General features: G+C 35.9%; 1 protein-coding gene across 15 annotated transcripts in view; it reads right to left on the bottom strand.

Annotated features, from left to right (window-relative positions):
* Window positions 1-17,507, bottom strand: part of WDR33 (WD repeat domain 33) — a 92,160-nt gene that overhangs the window by 46,641 nt on the left and 28,012 nt on the right. For 12 of the 15 annotated variants that reach the window (XR_006656753.2, XM_045203054.2, XM_053918542.1 and 9 more), the window contains 6 exons: window positions 8,970-9,196; window positions 8,214-8,282; window positions 7,336-7,440; window positions 5,549-5,644; window positions 5,215-5,366; window positions 3,424-3,521 (listed from right to left, as the gene is read on the bottom strand). Coding sequence is in view for 14 of the 15 variants with exons in the window: in XM_045203054.2 (XP_045058989.1) it covers window positions 3,424-3,521; window positions 5,215-5,366; window positions 5,549-5,644; window positions 7,336-7,440; window positions 8,214-8,282; window positions 8,970-9,173 (724 nt within the window). In the remaining variant the exon portion in view is untranslated. Of the gene's footprint in view, window positions 1-1,624; window positions 2,140-3,423; window positions 3,522-5,214; window positions 5,367-5,548; window positions 5,645-7,335; window positions 7,441-8,213; window positions 8,283-8,969; window positions 9,197-11,724; window positions 11,781-17,507 lie in introns of those variants that run through there. The other 3 variants (XM_045203053.2, XM_024569715.3, XM_045203061.3) reach the window with 2 other exon arrangements.

The raw sequence follows: 17,507 nt of genomic DNA, 5'->3' as shown, positions 1-17,507 counted from the left end.
CAGACCAATCATGACCTTTTGAGTAGCAAGTCTCCTGACAATAGATTTATGCTCATTATAACCTTAAAAATACTGATTACTCTTTCTCATGAAATGTCTTCCTTTTCCAAGAATCCTAAGAACAATCTCAGAAAGGACTGCACTGAGTAGCATAGTGTCATGGCTTCTGCATACACACAGGGATTCTGCACACTTAAGGCTGAAGTCTACATTAAGAAGACATGACAGCTGTCTTCAAATACTCCAAGGAGTGCCATGGACAGCGGAGCACAGACTTAATTCTTCACGTTCCAGAGACAGGATAAGTTGTAAGGATGCAGGTTTCTGATATAACAAAACTCTGAAAATCATAGCTATGTAATTATTACTAAAAATGTTTGAATAGAAGACTGCTATTTGGGAATGATGCAGAAGAGGAAAGTATTTAATAAAGAGTCGGACTGAATGATCATAAAACTCCCCTTCAATTAAAATGTTCTTGGATTTTTTAAATACTTAATCTCAAATGATGGTCTGATGTACAACACTAACGTGCTGCGGGCATATGCTCACCTGCCCAATGTCGTACAGTGTGTATGGGATACATGAGCATGACATCTTTACATAGGGCAACTTTTAGAAATTGGAAGGTCCTGTCCCTATTCGTTTGACTTAAGGAACTAGAGTTCCATCGTCCCCCGAGCACCAACCCACCAAGTGAAAGAGGACAAGTATAAGAGCATTGGTTTCATTATTTTATAACCATCTCAAATTCAGAAAATTTAGAAAAATGAGGAATGACAGAAAATGGCTCATTAGACTCTAATAACTTACCCACTGCACCACACCTGCTATTACAACTACTACTTGAGTGGTATAATTAACTTGGTTTAAAACAGTCATATTTATCCCATATACTCACTAAGATACTAAGAAAAAAATCATTAACTATAAAGCAAGTAAAATATTCTTTTAAAAAAGGAAAAACACAAATAAGCTGTAACATAAATCCTGTAGGTACATATAGGTGCACGATACTTTCGTGCATGTTTGAAATTTCCATAGCAAAAACTTAAAATAAAAAGATCCCCCACATAAAAAACAAAATTCACCCTGACAGGTGTGGCTCAGTTGATTGGGTGTCCTCATACAAAGCAAAAGGTCACCAGTTTGATTCCTGGTCAGGGCAATTCCCACTGGGTTCGGTCTCCGGTAGGGGTGCATACAAGAAGCAATACATAGATGTTTCTCTCTCACATTAATGTTTCTCTCCCTTTCTCTCTCCCTCCCTTTTCCTCTCTCTAAAAATAAATAAAATCTTTACAGAAAAAATAAAATAAAATTCAACCCACAAATACAGACATTGGTCTATATTTTTAAGCCATACAAAGAACAGGCAATGAGTCAGCATCCACTTAACTATACCCAAATCCACCTAGATTCAAATCTGAAGATATTTTAACTGTTACTTAATATCTCACATACACTCTAATTTTTAAAGGAAAAATTCTTCAACACTATTTATAAACAATTTAATTACCAAAATTGAATAACACTTCATTAGAACTTGAAATTAAAAAATGTTATAATAGGTTTTTTTTTTTTTGAAGATTTTATTTCTTTAGAGAGAGGAAAAGGGAGGGAGAAAGGGAGGAAGAGAAACATCAGTGTGCTAGAGATACGTACATGATCAGCTGCCTCTCGCATGCCCTCAACTGGGGACCTGGGGCTTGCAACCAGGCATGTGCCCTGACTGGGAATTGAACCAGCGACCTTTCAGTTCGAAGGCCAGGGCTCAATCCACTGAGCCACTCCAACCAGAGCTCTTCTTCTTTTTAAATCCAACATGCATAATAGTTTTATATCTGAATTCAGTTATTATAGTCCTAGTCCACCATAAAATTATTTTTGATTTATTATTTTAGAATTGCTTTTAATAAATAAAATTATGCTTCTTCTACATTTCTTAGAATTTTCAAAGATTAGAAAAAGTTGTTTATCTTATTTCTGTTTAACAGCTAAGACTTCTACTAATATTGAAGAAAGATGCAACATTAGTGTAGCACGGGGCTAAGAGTCACGTGGTAAGATTCTGGTCCTGGCTTTGAACGTATTTTACACTGTCCATGTCACTTACGTCTTCCAGGTCATGGTTCTTACCTATAAAAAACAACTCATACTTGAGGACTTCAGAGACTACATCTAGTTCAAGTGGTAGAATATTATGACCTTCTTAGTGAGTGTACTCCTTCATTATGATAGGTACTATATATCCTTCTATCAGTTATCACCATACAAAACTATGGATGAACCCACATAACATGTACAAACCCAGGAATGTTTAAGCAAATATGATTTTTAAAAAGTACTGGATTGAAATATGGATTAAATATCAAGAGCATTTATTTTCTTGTGTAGAAGGTATTGTCACTATACACTGGAAATAAAGCTCTGAAAAGTTGTAAGAAACTTACAATTCAACCAAGACATCTAACTCTACTGACTTTTGAACAGAAAGGAAGTTCTCTGAATAATAATTTCTTGACACCCAATATCTGTGGCACCCATACAGCCATAGAAACTGTTACTTTTATGGCATACTGAAATCAAGAGTATGAAGGAGAATGCACTCTTGGTTAAATAAATACAGGTTCAAATTAAGCACTTGAGAAAACTACCTTCCTAATTAATAATAAGCTAAAGAGATTTCATTAGAAGTGTAAACATTTGTGTTTATATTGCACATTTAAACACAAAGTGAATTCCTTACTTCTAACATCACTGAATTCCCATAAATGGTGTTGATGTACTGTTAGTATTTCAAAAGCCCCACATTATAAAGTCTAAAACTAAGCTAATCCAAGTGGAAATACAGACTTCTTTTATAAGATTGATCAACAGATGTTAGTTAACAAAGAATCAATAAAAGTAAACAAGGAATCAATAAAAGTAATCAAGGAATCCCTCCAAAATTTAGTAACAAATGTGCCATTGTGATATAATGTGATACAACGGAACACCACCAGCTTTCAGAAATAGCAATAGTAAGAAGGACAGCCATTGATACCTTAGTTAAATCATGTTGTAAAAAGACTGTCAGGAGAATGTGAGCTATCTAAATAAAATTACAGTGTCAGTATGTTGGGAAAAGGTATCTGGATACCAGACAGGAAAAGGAATACAGCCCTAAGAGATGCATAAAGATAAGTGAGTTATTGGGGTGAAGGGATTAAAGAAGGGAAATACCTGTATTTAATTTATACCTCAAAGAATTCAAAGAAATCTAAAAAATGATTGTGAACCAGAGAGAGATCTTTAAAGAGCCTAAGACAGTGTATATGTAAGAAAATTGAATGGAGAGCTAAGCTGATATTGTGGTACTGAGATTTAACCACAAATCCCTCCCTATTTAAATAGTCTAATGAGTACTATTAGTACACATACCTCGGAGAATTCTTTCCTCATGGCAACGAAGAAAGTCCCAGATTCTAACAGTGCCGTCATCAGAGCATGTAGCAAATTTATTATCCGTGGGTGAGAAACTGTTACATGAAGACACACAGCAGGGGAAAGAAGTCAGCATTTAACAGATTATCTGTGCTTCTCAAAAAGGGAAAAATAAAAACACTGTGCTGCTTATAAATAGAAGAGGGAAGTATCCACCTGGGAAGACACTTTAAAGAGAATGTTGTCAGCTAACCATCACATCTCATTAAAAGAATTTAATGAAGTAGTTGCTTCTTAGTTTTCCATCATCAATATTCAGAGTACTTTAACAAGTGTATTACTACTAATGCTATCCATGCTCCCCCAGTAAATAATTTCCTGTTACACCAACAGAAAACATGGAGCTAATTTAAGTGTACAAACTAAGTGAATTGTTTTTGCAATATTCCTGTAAACAGTCTTTAAAATTACACAGGAATACTGCTCAAAAAGTTAGGATTGGCTTCTACTTCAGACATTTCATGAAACAATAAACTGAAAAAATCTGGGCAGGCTATTTAACAACTGGTTGCTAAACATTCCCACACATGATGTTTCTCATTTATTTCAAAGGTCTATGGAATCCTTCACATCTTCTTCCTGGCAAGTTATTTCATGAATGTTGCACCTTTTGATGAAAACATTAACATAGGGACATTCAGACTTGTGTTTAAAGCTTAAGAACCTGCTACAAAGAAGAGAACCATTTTTTCCTCCCCGTAGTGAGAGACCATCAAGTTTCTCATTGAACTCTAAGAACTCTTTTGAACTTTTGAATCCTATGACTGAGAAATAACCAACTGTGCAAACTCAGTGTATGGGCAGGACACTACAGCAAGTCCTTACAGAAGCATTTTTATCCACCAATTTTTGTTCAGATCTGAAAGCAGAAATGGTGACTGCAGTGAATGTTTCTATAAAGATGTCAACCTCTTACCCCACATGGGCGGCACAGCCATAGAGAATGCCGTTTAGCTTTATTCTGAGGCTGCAGCAACTCTTCAGGCTGGTTTTTGAAACTTTCTTTTTCCAGTTTTACTGTACATATCTCATTGACATGTACAAATATATACAACTCACTGTAAATATTTTAAACTGCACTTATTACACATTTGCATAACTGATGGTATCAAGGGTGAACTGGAAGGTAGTCCTAGAGTCTTCTTGAAAATGATCTGCTTACAGTTTCAAAGCTTGAAGAACCCATTCATTAATCCATTAATGTTTGCCATATCCAGAGTTACTTGTTGGAGTTTTTAGACCTAGTGCACTTTCCTTTGAAGTCATGGCATAACCAAGCCAACCAGGTCTTCACTTAAGCCTTTTTTTCCTTGTATTTTGTGTGAACTCTGAAGGTGTTTTCTGTAGGCTTTAGATTTTATTCAGTTGTATAATTAAAGACTGAATTCTTTATTTGGAATGAAATATTCTTGTCTTACACAGTAGGTAATAAAAAGGAGTAACGTATACACATTATTAACCATAAATGAAAAGAGAAAATCAGTGCAAAATGTGGCAGACAATACAACTCTAACATATCGTAAAGGCGGATACCAGAACAACACTACTTCAGAAAGGCGCCAGCAAAATGGTGAATGTGTGAAAACAAAGGAAAATATTGTGTTTATAGGGTGCAGAAAGCTTCCCAGAATCTCACAGAGCCCATACACCTCTGCACCCAGAATACACTTAGAGAATGATTTAACCATGACAGTAGGGACTACAGGAAATGGTATATTGTGTATAAACCTGGCCTCTCTAATCGCCTCCTTATGTGCCTGGAACATCTTGACGTTGTTCATGTTCGACTGCCAATATTTCACATATCCTCCATGGTCTGCTGTCAACATCCACATGTCATTATGTGACCAAGTCATGGCCCTCACTGGGCTATCGTGAGCCTGTGAAAATAAAACATTTGTAAACATTACATACAAGAATATGTAACAGGAGGCTTTACAGGAGCATATATTAATCCACAATAATCTGCCCAACTGTAAATTTAAAATGCCAATAAAGTTACAATATCTCAAGTTCTTCATAGTATTACAGAACAATGCTACCATCTGATGATTACTGTTACCTGTAATATTGTTTCAAAATTGAAAGTGAGTCCATTCCACAAGGTGAACTCTCCACTAGAAGCTCCAGTGACCAATCGTCTTCCTTCTGGAGTCCACTGGGGAAGAAAAAAAGATAGGTTATACAAGGCCACATATCCTCAACCTTAATTTTTAAAACACTTAGAATGTATTTACAAAATATCCAATAATCAGCATTAAGTAGATGATATTGACTTTCACTTAAATGTAGCTAACAAAATAAATAAATAAAATCTCTAAAATAAATCAATTAAAACTGATAGAGTTGACAATCACAAGTGTGTTCATTGGAACAGCACGATGCGATACATAAAATGAAGACTATTTGGTAAATTATGAAGATATATATATATGGCAATCTGGCTTTTTATTGCTTGCCTGCAGATTATGATTTGGATTATTATGAATAAAATCCTCCTACTTTCCTAGTTGCTATTATCCACTATGGATCGCAACCCAGTAAATACTACAGGCAACCACACTGTGGACACATTTCTATGTTTAATACCTTGTAATTTGGACTATGCCACTATGTGCAAATGTCTCCTTGCTTCTTATAGATTGAGCCCCAAATGAGAAATTTACCCATCAAGCAAAATACAAGATAGTGAAAGCTGAGATTTTATTCATTTCAAAAAGGGCTTGTGTTATGCTAAGATGATTATTAAAATTAGTTGCATATCACACTCCTTTTCCCAAATTCCCTGGCAAATGAAGTTATCCTACACGTTGGCTGGCTCTACTAACACAAAAACCATTTAAATAAGTGTTTCCTTACTGATGTTTCACTGAGATAGGCTTCTAAAGCAAATAGGAGGCCTTAGACGACTGCAACATTTTTTATGGAGCTCAAACCAGCATCTCTTCCACCTCCTCTCAGTTCTCCATGCTGTCTATCACACCTCCCTAATATCAGAGGACTTACTTATTTTGCTTATTTGCCACATATTTGCTATGACAGTCTTTTATTTGCTCAACTTGGACTATTAACTAGCCTGGCAGACAGATATGGGAAAACATTTTTATCGAAAACCTCTTCAATTTTCACTATTTTGAACCACATAAATGTACTATTTATTTTTAAATTATATTTTTAAAATTCCAGTGAAAATGTACTGAGTACCTACTATGTACCTTCATGGAGCTGACAATTATGGTCTACCATTTGTCTTCAGCTTTTCTCAGGTATTTTCCCTCCTAGTAATACCCAAGAGTTTTCATTCGCCTTGAGATGCTGCTTTCTAAACAACAAAAGCAATCCCATTCAAGAGCAAACCTGAGACCTGCTGCAATATATATTTATGGCCAGCTCAAAGAAAATTCTATGGGAATTGCAGTAAGAAGAAAATAATCTAAAAGTTAATACCTGCCCTGGCTGGTGTGGCTCAGTGGACTGAGTGCTGGCCTGTGAACCAAAGGGTTGCTGGTTCAATTCCCAGGCTAAGAAGGCACATGCCTGGGTTGCAGGCCAGGTCCCCAGTAGAGGGCACGCAAGAGACAACCACACACTGATGTTTCTCTCTTTCTCTTTCCCTTCCCCTCTCTCTAAAAATAAAATCTTAAAAAAAAATAAAATAAATGTAATACCTTACTAAATGTGGATGGAGCAGATAAACAACTGGATATTACAAAATAAAATTATTAGCAATATGCTAATTTTTATCCCGATGTACACTTAAAATAATGTTTAATTTCTTTCGTCCTGTTAAATATATTTGCAGACTAACTCAGGATTAATTATTCCAAACATACCCAACAGAATACTTACCCTAACAACAAATACTGGACACTTTACTTTATTTGTTGACGTTCGAACAAATTTTGTTGTTACTGCATTCATAGGATTATTCAACATCCCTATAGGTGGGACCAGCTATAAAAAAAAGAAAAGAAAATTGGGTTGTAAAAGCTCCTGATTATGCATAGGGCATAAACCAGGGGCATGTGAAGTGATTATTTTAACATTTAAATACAAATTCATGAATATACAGGACTTTTAAAAAACTGTAATAATAGCCCTGGCCGGTGTGGCTCAGTGGATTGAACACCAACCTGAGAAATAAAAGGTTACTGGCTCAATTCCCAGTTGGGGCACATGCCTGGGTTGTAGGCCAGATCCCCTGTTCAAGGCGTGTGAGAGGCTGCTAATCAATATTTCTCTCCCTTTCTTTCTCCCTCCCTTCCCCTCTCTCTAAAAACAAATAAATAAAATCTTTTTTTTAAATCTGTAATAAGAGATTATAAGTATTCTATATTAATTAAATGAAGAAAACTGAAATACAGGAAAGCTAAATGCCAATTATTACTAAACAAACAACAAAATCAAGTATAAGATTTCCCTAATTATTTCTCAAAGTCAACAATAAGCCAAATTTAAAATTAACTTTCCCTATTACACAGACTTTGAGGCAATGCAGTCTTATGTTGAACACTGCTTTCATCTATCATTAGATTAAAAGGAAAATTTAAGTTGAGATAAAAGAAATAACTCACAATTTACACAGATATGTTATAGTATCCCCTTAGGAATGTTTTGCTTTTATTACAAAAATGTAAAGAGAAAGTCCATGTTTGAATTGGAGATCACGTTTTTAGGTTCAAATGCCCAATGAGTTATATTAAGCTAGTATAACGTTTTATACTTACATCATTATAATAACCTGCATCAGGCTGAATTGCCCGCATATCTCTCTGGTCTCTTTGCCATATTCTATTCTGTTAAAAATAGATCAATTAATTAATCAACTGATATATGATCTAATTGCACACAGTATGAAACTAAAGTAATTAACAAAATGTAAGCTATTATTAAATGGGGGAAACACAGGATTAAACTTTTTTCATTATGTTCTAAAACATACATAATAGTTGGTATCTTATCCTACTGACATTGTCTAGAATTTCCCTCCTCTCCTTACTCACAGTAACTTCCACCAGTCATTCAAGATGCTCTTAACTCTAACACATTCTCATTAACCATACATACCTTAATTATAGGGATAAAAATAAGGAATAAAGAGACACTCCCAGTTCCTTCAAAATCCTCAGCACAAAAACAATTCTTCATATCTTGCCCTTGGTTTTCTTAATTCCTCTCAAGCTCTCCTAGTCTAGATTCCCAACTGAAATATATAGAAAAATCTAAATCTGTCTTTACCTCTGAATCTTTTTCTCCTATGTGCATGCAACATACTAATTCCTATGTTGGGAGTCTAACTTTAATAATTTTTGTGAAGATAATTCATGCAGATATTTTTTGTTAAAAGTACTACTGACTAGCTTCACTTAAAATCTCACTAATTCATGAAATACAGGTATACTTATTACCCTTCATTTTTAAAATTTTCTCCTTTTAAAAAATAAAATAAAGTTTGGCATCTGAAGCACATGACCTGGACTTACTTCCAAATACTTAATTACAGATGGATTATAGTCAATAGTTTTTCGGTTTACTGCTTTTCTCATTCGTTTTCCATCAAAGGTAAGTTGTTGCATTGCTTGCTGCTGTGCAAAATCAGGTCGTTTATAAAACAGTTGTCGAGGTGCCTGGTGTTGGAACCTTGGCATATGGAAAAAACGAGGAGGAGAACCAATTTCTGTAGCCATGGTGATGTTTTCGTTCTAGGTCACTGGGGGAGGGAAAAAGTACTTTCACTACAAACATCAACAATGAACATTTCAAATGAACATTTTTACACTTCTCTTCCTTTTTATAATATACTTCATTTACAGCTTTTAGTCAATCCTGTTTACAAAATGAACTATTAGATTTAATGGCAGAGACCAGTTACACATTTGAAAAATGCCAATTCTTAGAGTAAGTGCTGCTAATAAGCATTTGCTGTAAAATTCAGCCTGATGGAAGGAAAAATCACAATTTATAAGAGCTTCAGTTGAATGGGTTGTGTTTTGTGCATATGTGGGGTAGGCAAATAGGGTAGGGGGCAGAGAAGCAGCATCACTGAGAACTTTTCACATTTTCAAAATGAAATTTTCATTAGATGTTTGATAATAAACCAAATCATTTCAACTTTTCTGCCTAATCAGGCAAGCCACTAAACCACTCGATGTTTTCTCAACCTGGATAATGAAGTTAATGTAGATAACTCCCAAGATCCTTTTTCTTAAATGTATTATTTTGCACGAAATATATTATTACCCCTTTAGCCAATGTAGTAACTAATCTGTTTAACAAAATGGAATGCTCAGACTTAGTTCTCCAATGTTTGTGTGCACAAGTCCATACTATCATTATAATTCTGCTTCTTGTCCCAACTATTACAAAACAATTTTCATTATAATCTTAGTCACATGATATTACCAAAACTATAGCTGGACACAGAAAGCGGATAGAAAAAACCATAAATGCTTTTCTTTAAAAAGTCATTACAAATTTCACATTGTAGAATTGTTCTATTAAATAATTCATTTTATTGAACCTAAATCTCTAATTAAAGTAAAAAAAAAAACAAAAAACTGTGTACAAGTACTAACAAAACCTCAAAACCTGGAGCAACAATTAATAGTATAATGAACAGGAAGGATTCATAAGAGAGGTAAGACTAAAATTGGAAATTATATAGAAAAGATTTCTTAATATGGAATTAATGAGCAGGCACCACCAAAATCACTAAGGCAGTTAGTGGCTATGAGTACACATACATGAGGAATTGCTGAAATACGTGAAAAATCTCTGTGGCACAAGAAATGCAACTCATCAGTAGCACTACAGTACCTGACAGGCACTAAATACAAACAGACGCAGACAGATGGACACCCCCACACAGTGTTCTCAAAAGACTGACAAGTTTATCAGAAGAGATCAAAAAGAAAGTATGACAATCTACTACTACAGCGAGAATCTAGAACGCTTGTCTGCCAGAAACTATTATAGGCAATGGAGATACAACATAGCTGAGGCTTACAGCATAATTTGGTCTTAAGTAGTTAAATTTGGAGTAGGATGGAAAAGCGGGGAGGAATAGACACTGTCAGAAAAGAAACAAAATAAGTGACACTCTCTCATCCACTCAGCATACCATGGCCAGCCAGCATAATCTTCCCCAACCAAACATTTCTGACTCTATTAACCATTACAGCTGTTTTCCAACTAAAACACAGATGAAAGATACATTTTTACAGGAAAATGACCTTGCTAAAATAAAACTTGACTAATTCCACAAATTCAATACAAAATGAATTCAGTATAAAGCACCAAATGCTTCACATAACGGAATAAAAAGATCTTTAAACTACAATCCAGGAAGTCTAGAACTGAAAGCTCTGCATCCAAAAAAAAAAAAAAAAAAAAATCCTATGACCTGAAGTAGTTTTTCTTTAAACAAGAAGTCACACCTTATGGGTGGTTCCTGAAATCATGTGGCTGACAACCAGCATTACTTCAGTAATAAAAAAAGCAGAATACACAGGACTAAATTACACATTTTAAAGGGAAGAAATGCTTTTGTGAAACTTCTGTTACAGTTGTACATGTATGTACACTGGGTCGTAATGTAAAAAAGTATTTTCTCCTGTTAATCTATCAAAAGTAAAAACAACAGCTTAATGTTAACAAACCATTAAGTGAAAACCAGGGTTATCTATTCATGCACCTTTCCACTTATGATCACGTAATTCCTGCTGCCACTGTGTATCTACTGCCAAAGAAGTTCACATATAGCATCTGTCCAGTACAGCACCAGAGTCTAGCCTGATTATTAAATCCAACAATTCTTACCATACCCATCACTAATCAGAACTTCTGATCAGCACAACAAAGCTTCTTTTCCCAAGCAAGATGAAAGAATTCTAACCAAAAGCAAATTATTGATGCATTAAATACCTAGGATATCAAGTACAATTACTGTAGGGCTTTTAAAAACAATAAATGGGCCTTGACTGGTGTGGCTCAGTGGATTGAGTGCCAGCCTGTGAACCGAAAGGTCACAGGTTCAGGTTTGATTCCCGGTCAGGGCACATGCCTGGGTCACAGGCCAACTCCCTGGTTGGGGGTGTACAAGAGGCAATTGTTCGATGTACCCCCTGCACATCAATATTCCTCTCCCTCTCTTTCTCCCTCCATTCCCCTCTAAAAATAAATTTTAAAAATCTTTAATAAGTAAATAAATAGAAGATCATCACTCTCATTAATACAAACCTTGCCTTCAAGGTCAGAGCTTCAGCCTGGAAACCTCTGTTTTAGATTATATATGCCTGGGAGAAAGAGAGAGAGAGAAACATAGGTAGGTTGCCTCTTACACGCACCCTGACTGGGGACCAAATCTGCAACCCAGGCATGTGCCCTGACTGGGAATTGAACCTGTGACCTTCTAGTTTGCAGGACAATGCCCAACCAACTGAGCCACACTAGCCCAGGTCCATATGCTTCCATTTATATGACACTGTTGAAATAACAAAATGACAGAGATGGAGACTGGTGATTGTCAGGAGTTAGGGATGAGGGTGGAGGTGTGGTTATCAAAGAGGAACTTGTATAGAAATGAACCGTTAAGTATCTTGACTACGTTGGTGGACTCACAAATATACACATATAATAAAATCACAGAGAACCACACACAAGAAAAACTCAGGAAATTCTGAATAGTATCTGTAGGCTATATCAATTCATTACTCAACTCGTAATACTGTTTTGCAAGTTGTTACCATTGGGAGAAACTAGGTAAGATATACAGGGTCCCTCTACATTATTTCCTGCAAATGCATTTAATATAAAATAAAGAATAAAGAATCAATTTTAAAAAGTTAACATGAGCAATTCACTAGCTGGGAAGATCAAACAACCCATACTGAGAACACACATATGGAACAGTTACCTTAAAGGCAAGCATTTAAAAACTACTACCATAAATGTGTTGATGACTAAACTTGACATTAAAAATCAATTTTAATTAACTCTCAGTGTAGAAGTTTTCCAACTTGTTTAGCTTTCAGCCACAGACTTAGCTGCATAACTTTTCCTAATTTGGCGTAAGCAGCTTCCATTGTATACTTAGCAATAAAGTTAAATAAACTTTTTAGTAGATACTGCATTGGACCATATTAATGTATGTTAGTTGACAATGTACTGGGCTTTTTATATTTCGTTTTCCTCACTATTTCAAGAGCTGGCTTTAAGATATAATGCCCATGACCACATATCTGGCTATCTACTTCATTAGAAAGTAACAGTCCAGTATTTCAAAAGTGTAATTCTGGCACTTAAAAAAAAAAACTGTTCTCAAAGGAGATAAAGTTATTGAGTGTGGTTTTTTCCCCTGGCCATTAGCAAAGAGGATTTTTCCACTGTTTTTAAATTGGATTATACATTAAGTTATCAATTATTTAAAACAATAAAGTTGGGCAAACTAATTCTCACTTGATTACTGAATTCACTTTTGCAGAAGTAAACAAATACAATGTAGCATTATCTACATAAGGTTAAGTAAATATCAAGTGCATAGAGTGACCCCCACCCCCTTGCAAAGCTGGAATAAGGAATTCAATATTTCAAGTATGAGCTTGAAACTAGGAGTTCCCAAAGCCAGGCCTGAAGTTTCTCAGCTTTACTCTGATTTAATGGTATGGAAAATAAACTGGGCAGCAGAGGTTTTTAAAGCTCCCAGGTGATGCTGAAGTGTGGCACAATTTGAGAACCACTGGACTAAGTAACTTGGATGGCTTACTTCTGAAAGTTTCCTTATACCAGCAAGTTCTTAAATTTTCTATTTCAGGACCCCTTTACTCTTAAAAATTGAGGATTCACCCAAATTTGTTTACTGTGGTATTTACAGATACTTGTCACATTAGAAACTAAAAGAGAAAATCACAAAGTAATTCATTTTAAAATGACAAACATCTCTTCCATAAGCGGCCTGATGTGACCTCTGAAAATGGTTTGCTATACTTGACCCAGAAGACCCCACAAAATCATGCAAATCAAAAGGTTCAAATCTTCCACGTTCCTTTTAAGAACATTTGTATAACTGCCCAGGTCATCAAGGGTACACATATACCCAAAAAGCCACCACATAACTGATGGATTTCACTTTACAGAAGCAAAGTGTGCCATTCCATTGTTACAATGGTGGAGTTGATAGGCATGCCCAGGCCAACAGTGGAGCTGGACACAGGGTTGGTGGCCCCAAAACACTACTGAATTTCTGCTGCATATGCTTAAAAATGCGGAGAGCAGTGCTGAACTTAAGAGTTTGGATGTAGATTCTCCAGTCATTGCGCACATCCAGGTGAACAAAGTTCCCGAGATGTGACAGATAACTTAGCTAATGAGTGGATTAACCCAGCTCTCCCTGCCACATGGAGATGATCCTTACTGAAGAAGAGCAGGTTGTTCCTAAACCAGAAGAAGAGGCTGCACAGAAGTAAAAGATAGCCCAGAAGAAACTGAAGAAACAAAAACTTATGTCCCGGGAGTAAGTTCAACATAAAATAAATGCTAATAAACATTTTTTAAATGATAAACCTCATTATAACTATTTCCCGTTCCCTAGGAGCTGGCGAAAAAAATTACTTTTGTGTCTATTTTTATAAATCTCTTTAATGTCTACCCTAATGGAAAACAGGAGGATTCTCATCCTGCTTCTATATTCACTCTGTTGCCCTCTTAACTTGGGATGAAGTTTATGAAAGATATCTGGACCCACACAGATATATATTTGGAAAAAGAGTATTTAATAGCCTTCTCAGATAATGTGGATATTCTTTGATATTCCAACAAAATTTGACAAGTGGTAGCTTATTAAATATTATCTGTAACATGACATCTGAAATCTTAATAAACTCTCACATTTAAAGCCACTGGTTTATATGGTGCTTTGAAACATTTACCCCTGCATGATTTTAAAACAGCATGCACTGACAATTTGGAAACTACTGGTTCCACAGAATTACATGTAATTGTCACTTACTTAGGGAACAAAAAATAATCATTTTTATTAAACTCATCACTGGTCTTATCATTAAAATTATTAACTATTGGGAAATTCAATCTCGCATGACAGATACAAGTTTTCCAAAACTCTATTTTTTGCTTGAAAACTCAGTTTTTTTTATCACTGGTAACAAATATATAGTTGTTTTCCTTGAAGCAACAGTCTACCTACACTGATCTTCTAGAAACTTCCCGTGTACTGCAGTGTGAATGCCACAGCTTGTCATGTGTTTCTTCTATATGTATTATTTTTATATAGACTATTTTTAAAGCACTTTTACGTCCATAGCAAAACTAATAAAGTACACACATACAGCCTGTTCCCCCGCAACATCCAGTATCAGTATGCTACATTTATTTTTGTGTGTATGTTTTATGGTACATTTATTAAAATCAGTGTACCAACACTGATGCCTTGTTATCACCCAAAGCCCATACTTTACATGAGGGTTCCCTTATGGTACTGTACACCCTACAGGTTTTGATAAATGTATTCAGATTGGCTTTTTCCACTTAGTCATATGTATTTAAGGTCCTTCCACATCTTTTCCTTGATTCAAAAGCTCATTTGTTTTTAGCACTAAATATGATTCCATTATCTTGACTGTTTATCCATTCACCTAGAGAAGGCCGTCTTGGTTGTTTCTAAGTTTTGGCAACTATGAATAAATCTCCTATAACATTCATGTGCAGGTTTTTATATGGACATATTTTACGTTTATTTGGGTAAATACAAAGAAGCATGACTGCTGAATCATCTGCTAAAAGTACACTTAGTTTTGTAGGAAACTGCCAAACTGTCCAAAGAACACTTTTCTGCGTTCCCACCAGCAGTGAATGGGAGTTGTTTTTCCACATCCTCACAGATATCTGGTGATGTCAGTGTTTGGGATTTCAGACACCCTAATAGGTATGTAACGGTATGTGATCTGAGCATCTTTTCATATGCTTATTTAATGTATGTATATTTTCTTTGGTAGTGTGCCTGTTCAGATCTTATGCCCATTTTTTAATCAAGTTTTTTTTTCTTACTGTTTAATGTTTAAGAGTTCTTAGTAAATTTTTTATAACAGTCCTTTATCAGATATATCTTCTGCAAACATTTTTCCCAGTCTGTGCCCTGTCTTCTTATACTCTTCTTTTTAAAGTCTCATGCAATAAAATGTACTTTTTGGTGTACATTTCTAGGTTTTGACAAGCACACAGAATTATGGAACAAGCACAGTCAAGAGGCAGAACAGTTGTATGTATTGTCCCCATATGTTCCTTCATACTGGCACTCTGTCGGCAATCTTCTACTACTACTACTAACCCTGGCAAACACTCATCTTGAAACTGACAGTCAACAATAAACACATTTAGGTATCAGATCATAGAGTCTAGAAATATAATTAATAGGCTTTAAATGTTTCAATTGCATGGGCAGTCACATAGCCTATAGTCAAAGATTAAGTAAGTATGTTAGCCCTGACTAGTGTAGCTCAGTGGGTTGGGCATGTTCTTGTAAACTGAAAGGTCACTGGTTCAATTCCCCAACGGTTTGATTCCTGGATTGCAGGCAGGGTCCCTGGTTGGGGACCCACAAGAGGCAACTGAGTGAGGTTTCATTCATACATCAAAGTTTCTCTCCCTCTTTCTCCCTCCCTTCCCTCCTCCCTAAAAACAGGGAGGAAGGAAGGGAGCAAGGGAGCAAGGGAGGGAAGAAGGAAATCCTTAAAAAGAAAGACAAAGTTAGTTTCCCTGACCTACCCTGACCAACCCAGTTAGCTTGGCATCGTCCCATAGTTCAACTCCTGATGGGCACATGCCTGGGTTGCAGGTTCAATCTCCCGTCAGGGCGTGTGAGAGAGGCAACAGATCTCAATGCTTCTCTCCCTCTCCTTCTCCTTCCCTCCCCCCCCCCAAAATTAAATAAATAGAATCATCTATTAAAATAGAAAAATGTAGCTAGTAAAGCACAAAACCATCATTTGCATATGCTATGCTTCACTTCCTGCCCAGCATCCCTTGTTCTCAATTTAGCTGTAAGTGGCTGATGTGGTCTCCTTGTCAAGCAGGAGGAGATAACTTCAGGGTCGTGAGGAGAATTCGAGTTTATTTTGCAGAAGAAATAAATGCCTTTAAGAAAGTTGCAACCAGCTGCTGACACCCAGAAGTCTGGTGGCACAAAATATTATCGGGACTAAAGAAACAGACTGAAACTGAAACAGACTCAGTTCACTGAAACTCCACCCTCCCTTATCCCCTAGCCTCCTAAAAAAACCTCTCTCCTTTTTCTTCTAGGAGAACATGGATATGAGAGATCCTGCTCTCCTGGCTTCTCCATTTGGCCAAATGGAATAAACCTTGTTCTATCTCCAAGCAGCAGTGTCTCAGTGTTTGGCTCTCTTCACTTAGCTTAACAGTTTTGAGATTCATTAATGTTACTGCAAATAGCAAGAATCTTTTTAGCTGAATTCCACGGATGTCAGTTTGTTTATCCATTCACCAATTCACAGACATTTAGATTGTTTGAGTGCTTGGCAAATTGAAAAAAAACGGTCATAAACTGTGTGTAGTTTGTGTGTGAACACGTGTTTTCATTTTTCTTGGATAAATATCTAAGATTGAAACTGCTGGGTTATATAAACCTATGTTTTACTTTAATGGGAAACTGTGTAACTGTTTCCAAAGTGGTGTACTATTTTTCATTCCCACAAGCAATATATGAAAGTTTCAGTCACCCTGCTTCATTAATACTTGGTATTGCCAGCTAGGGCCAGGGAAGGGAAGGGTTGTTTTGTTTCTCATTCTAACCAGTGAAAGTAGTATCTCCCTGTGGTTTTAATTTGCATTTAACTAATGATGTAGACCATGTTTTCAAGTGCTTATTTGCCACCAATACATCTTCTCCAGCAAAGCTGTTCAAATCTTTTATTTTTTTTATTGGGTTATTTTCTTTTTTATTTTTTTTTTTAATCGTCACCTGAGGATCTTTCTTTAAATTGATTTGA

Source organism: Desmodus rotundus, chromosome 2 (assembly GCF_022682495.2).
Source record: "Desmodus rotundus isolate HL8 chromosome 2, HLdesRot8A.1, whole genome shotgun sequence".
NCBI lineage: Eukaryota > Metazoa > Chordata > Mammalia > Chiroptera > Phyllostomidae > Desmodus > Desmodus rotundus.
This window is presented reverse-complemented; position numbering and strand designations above follow the sequence as displayed.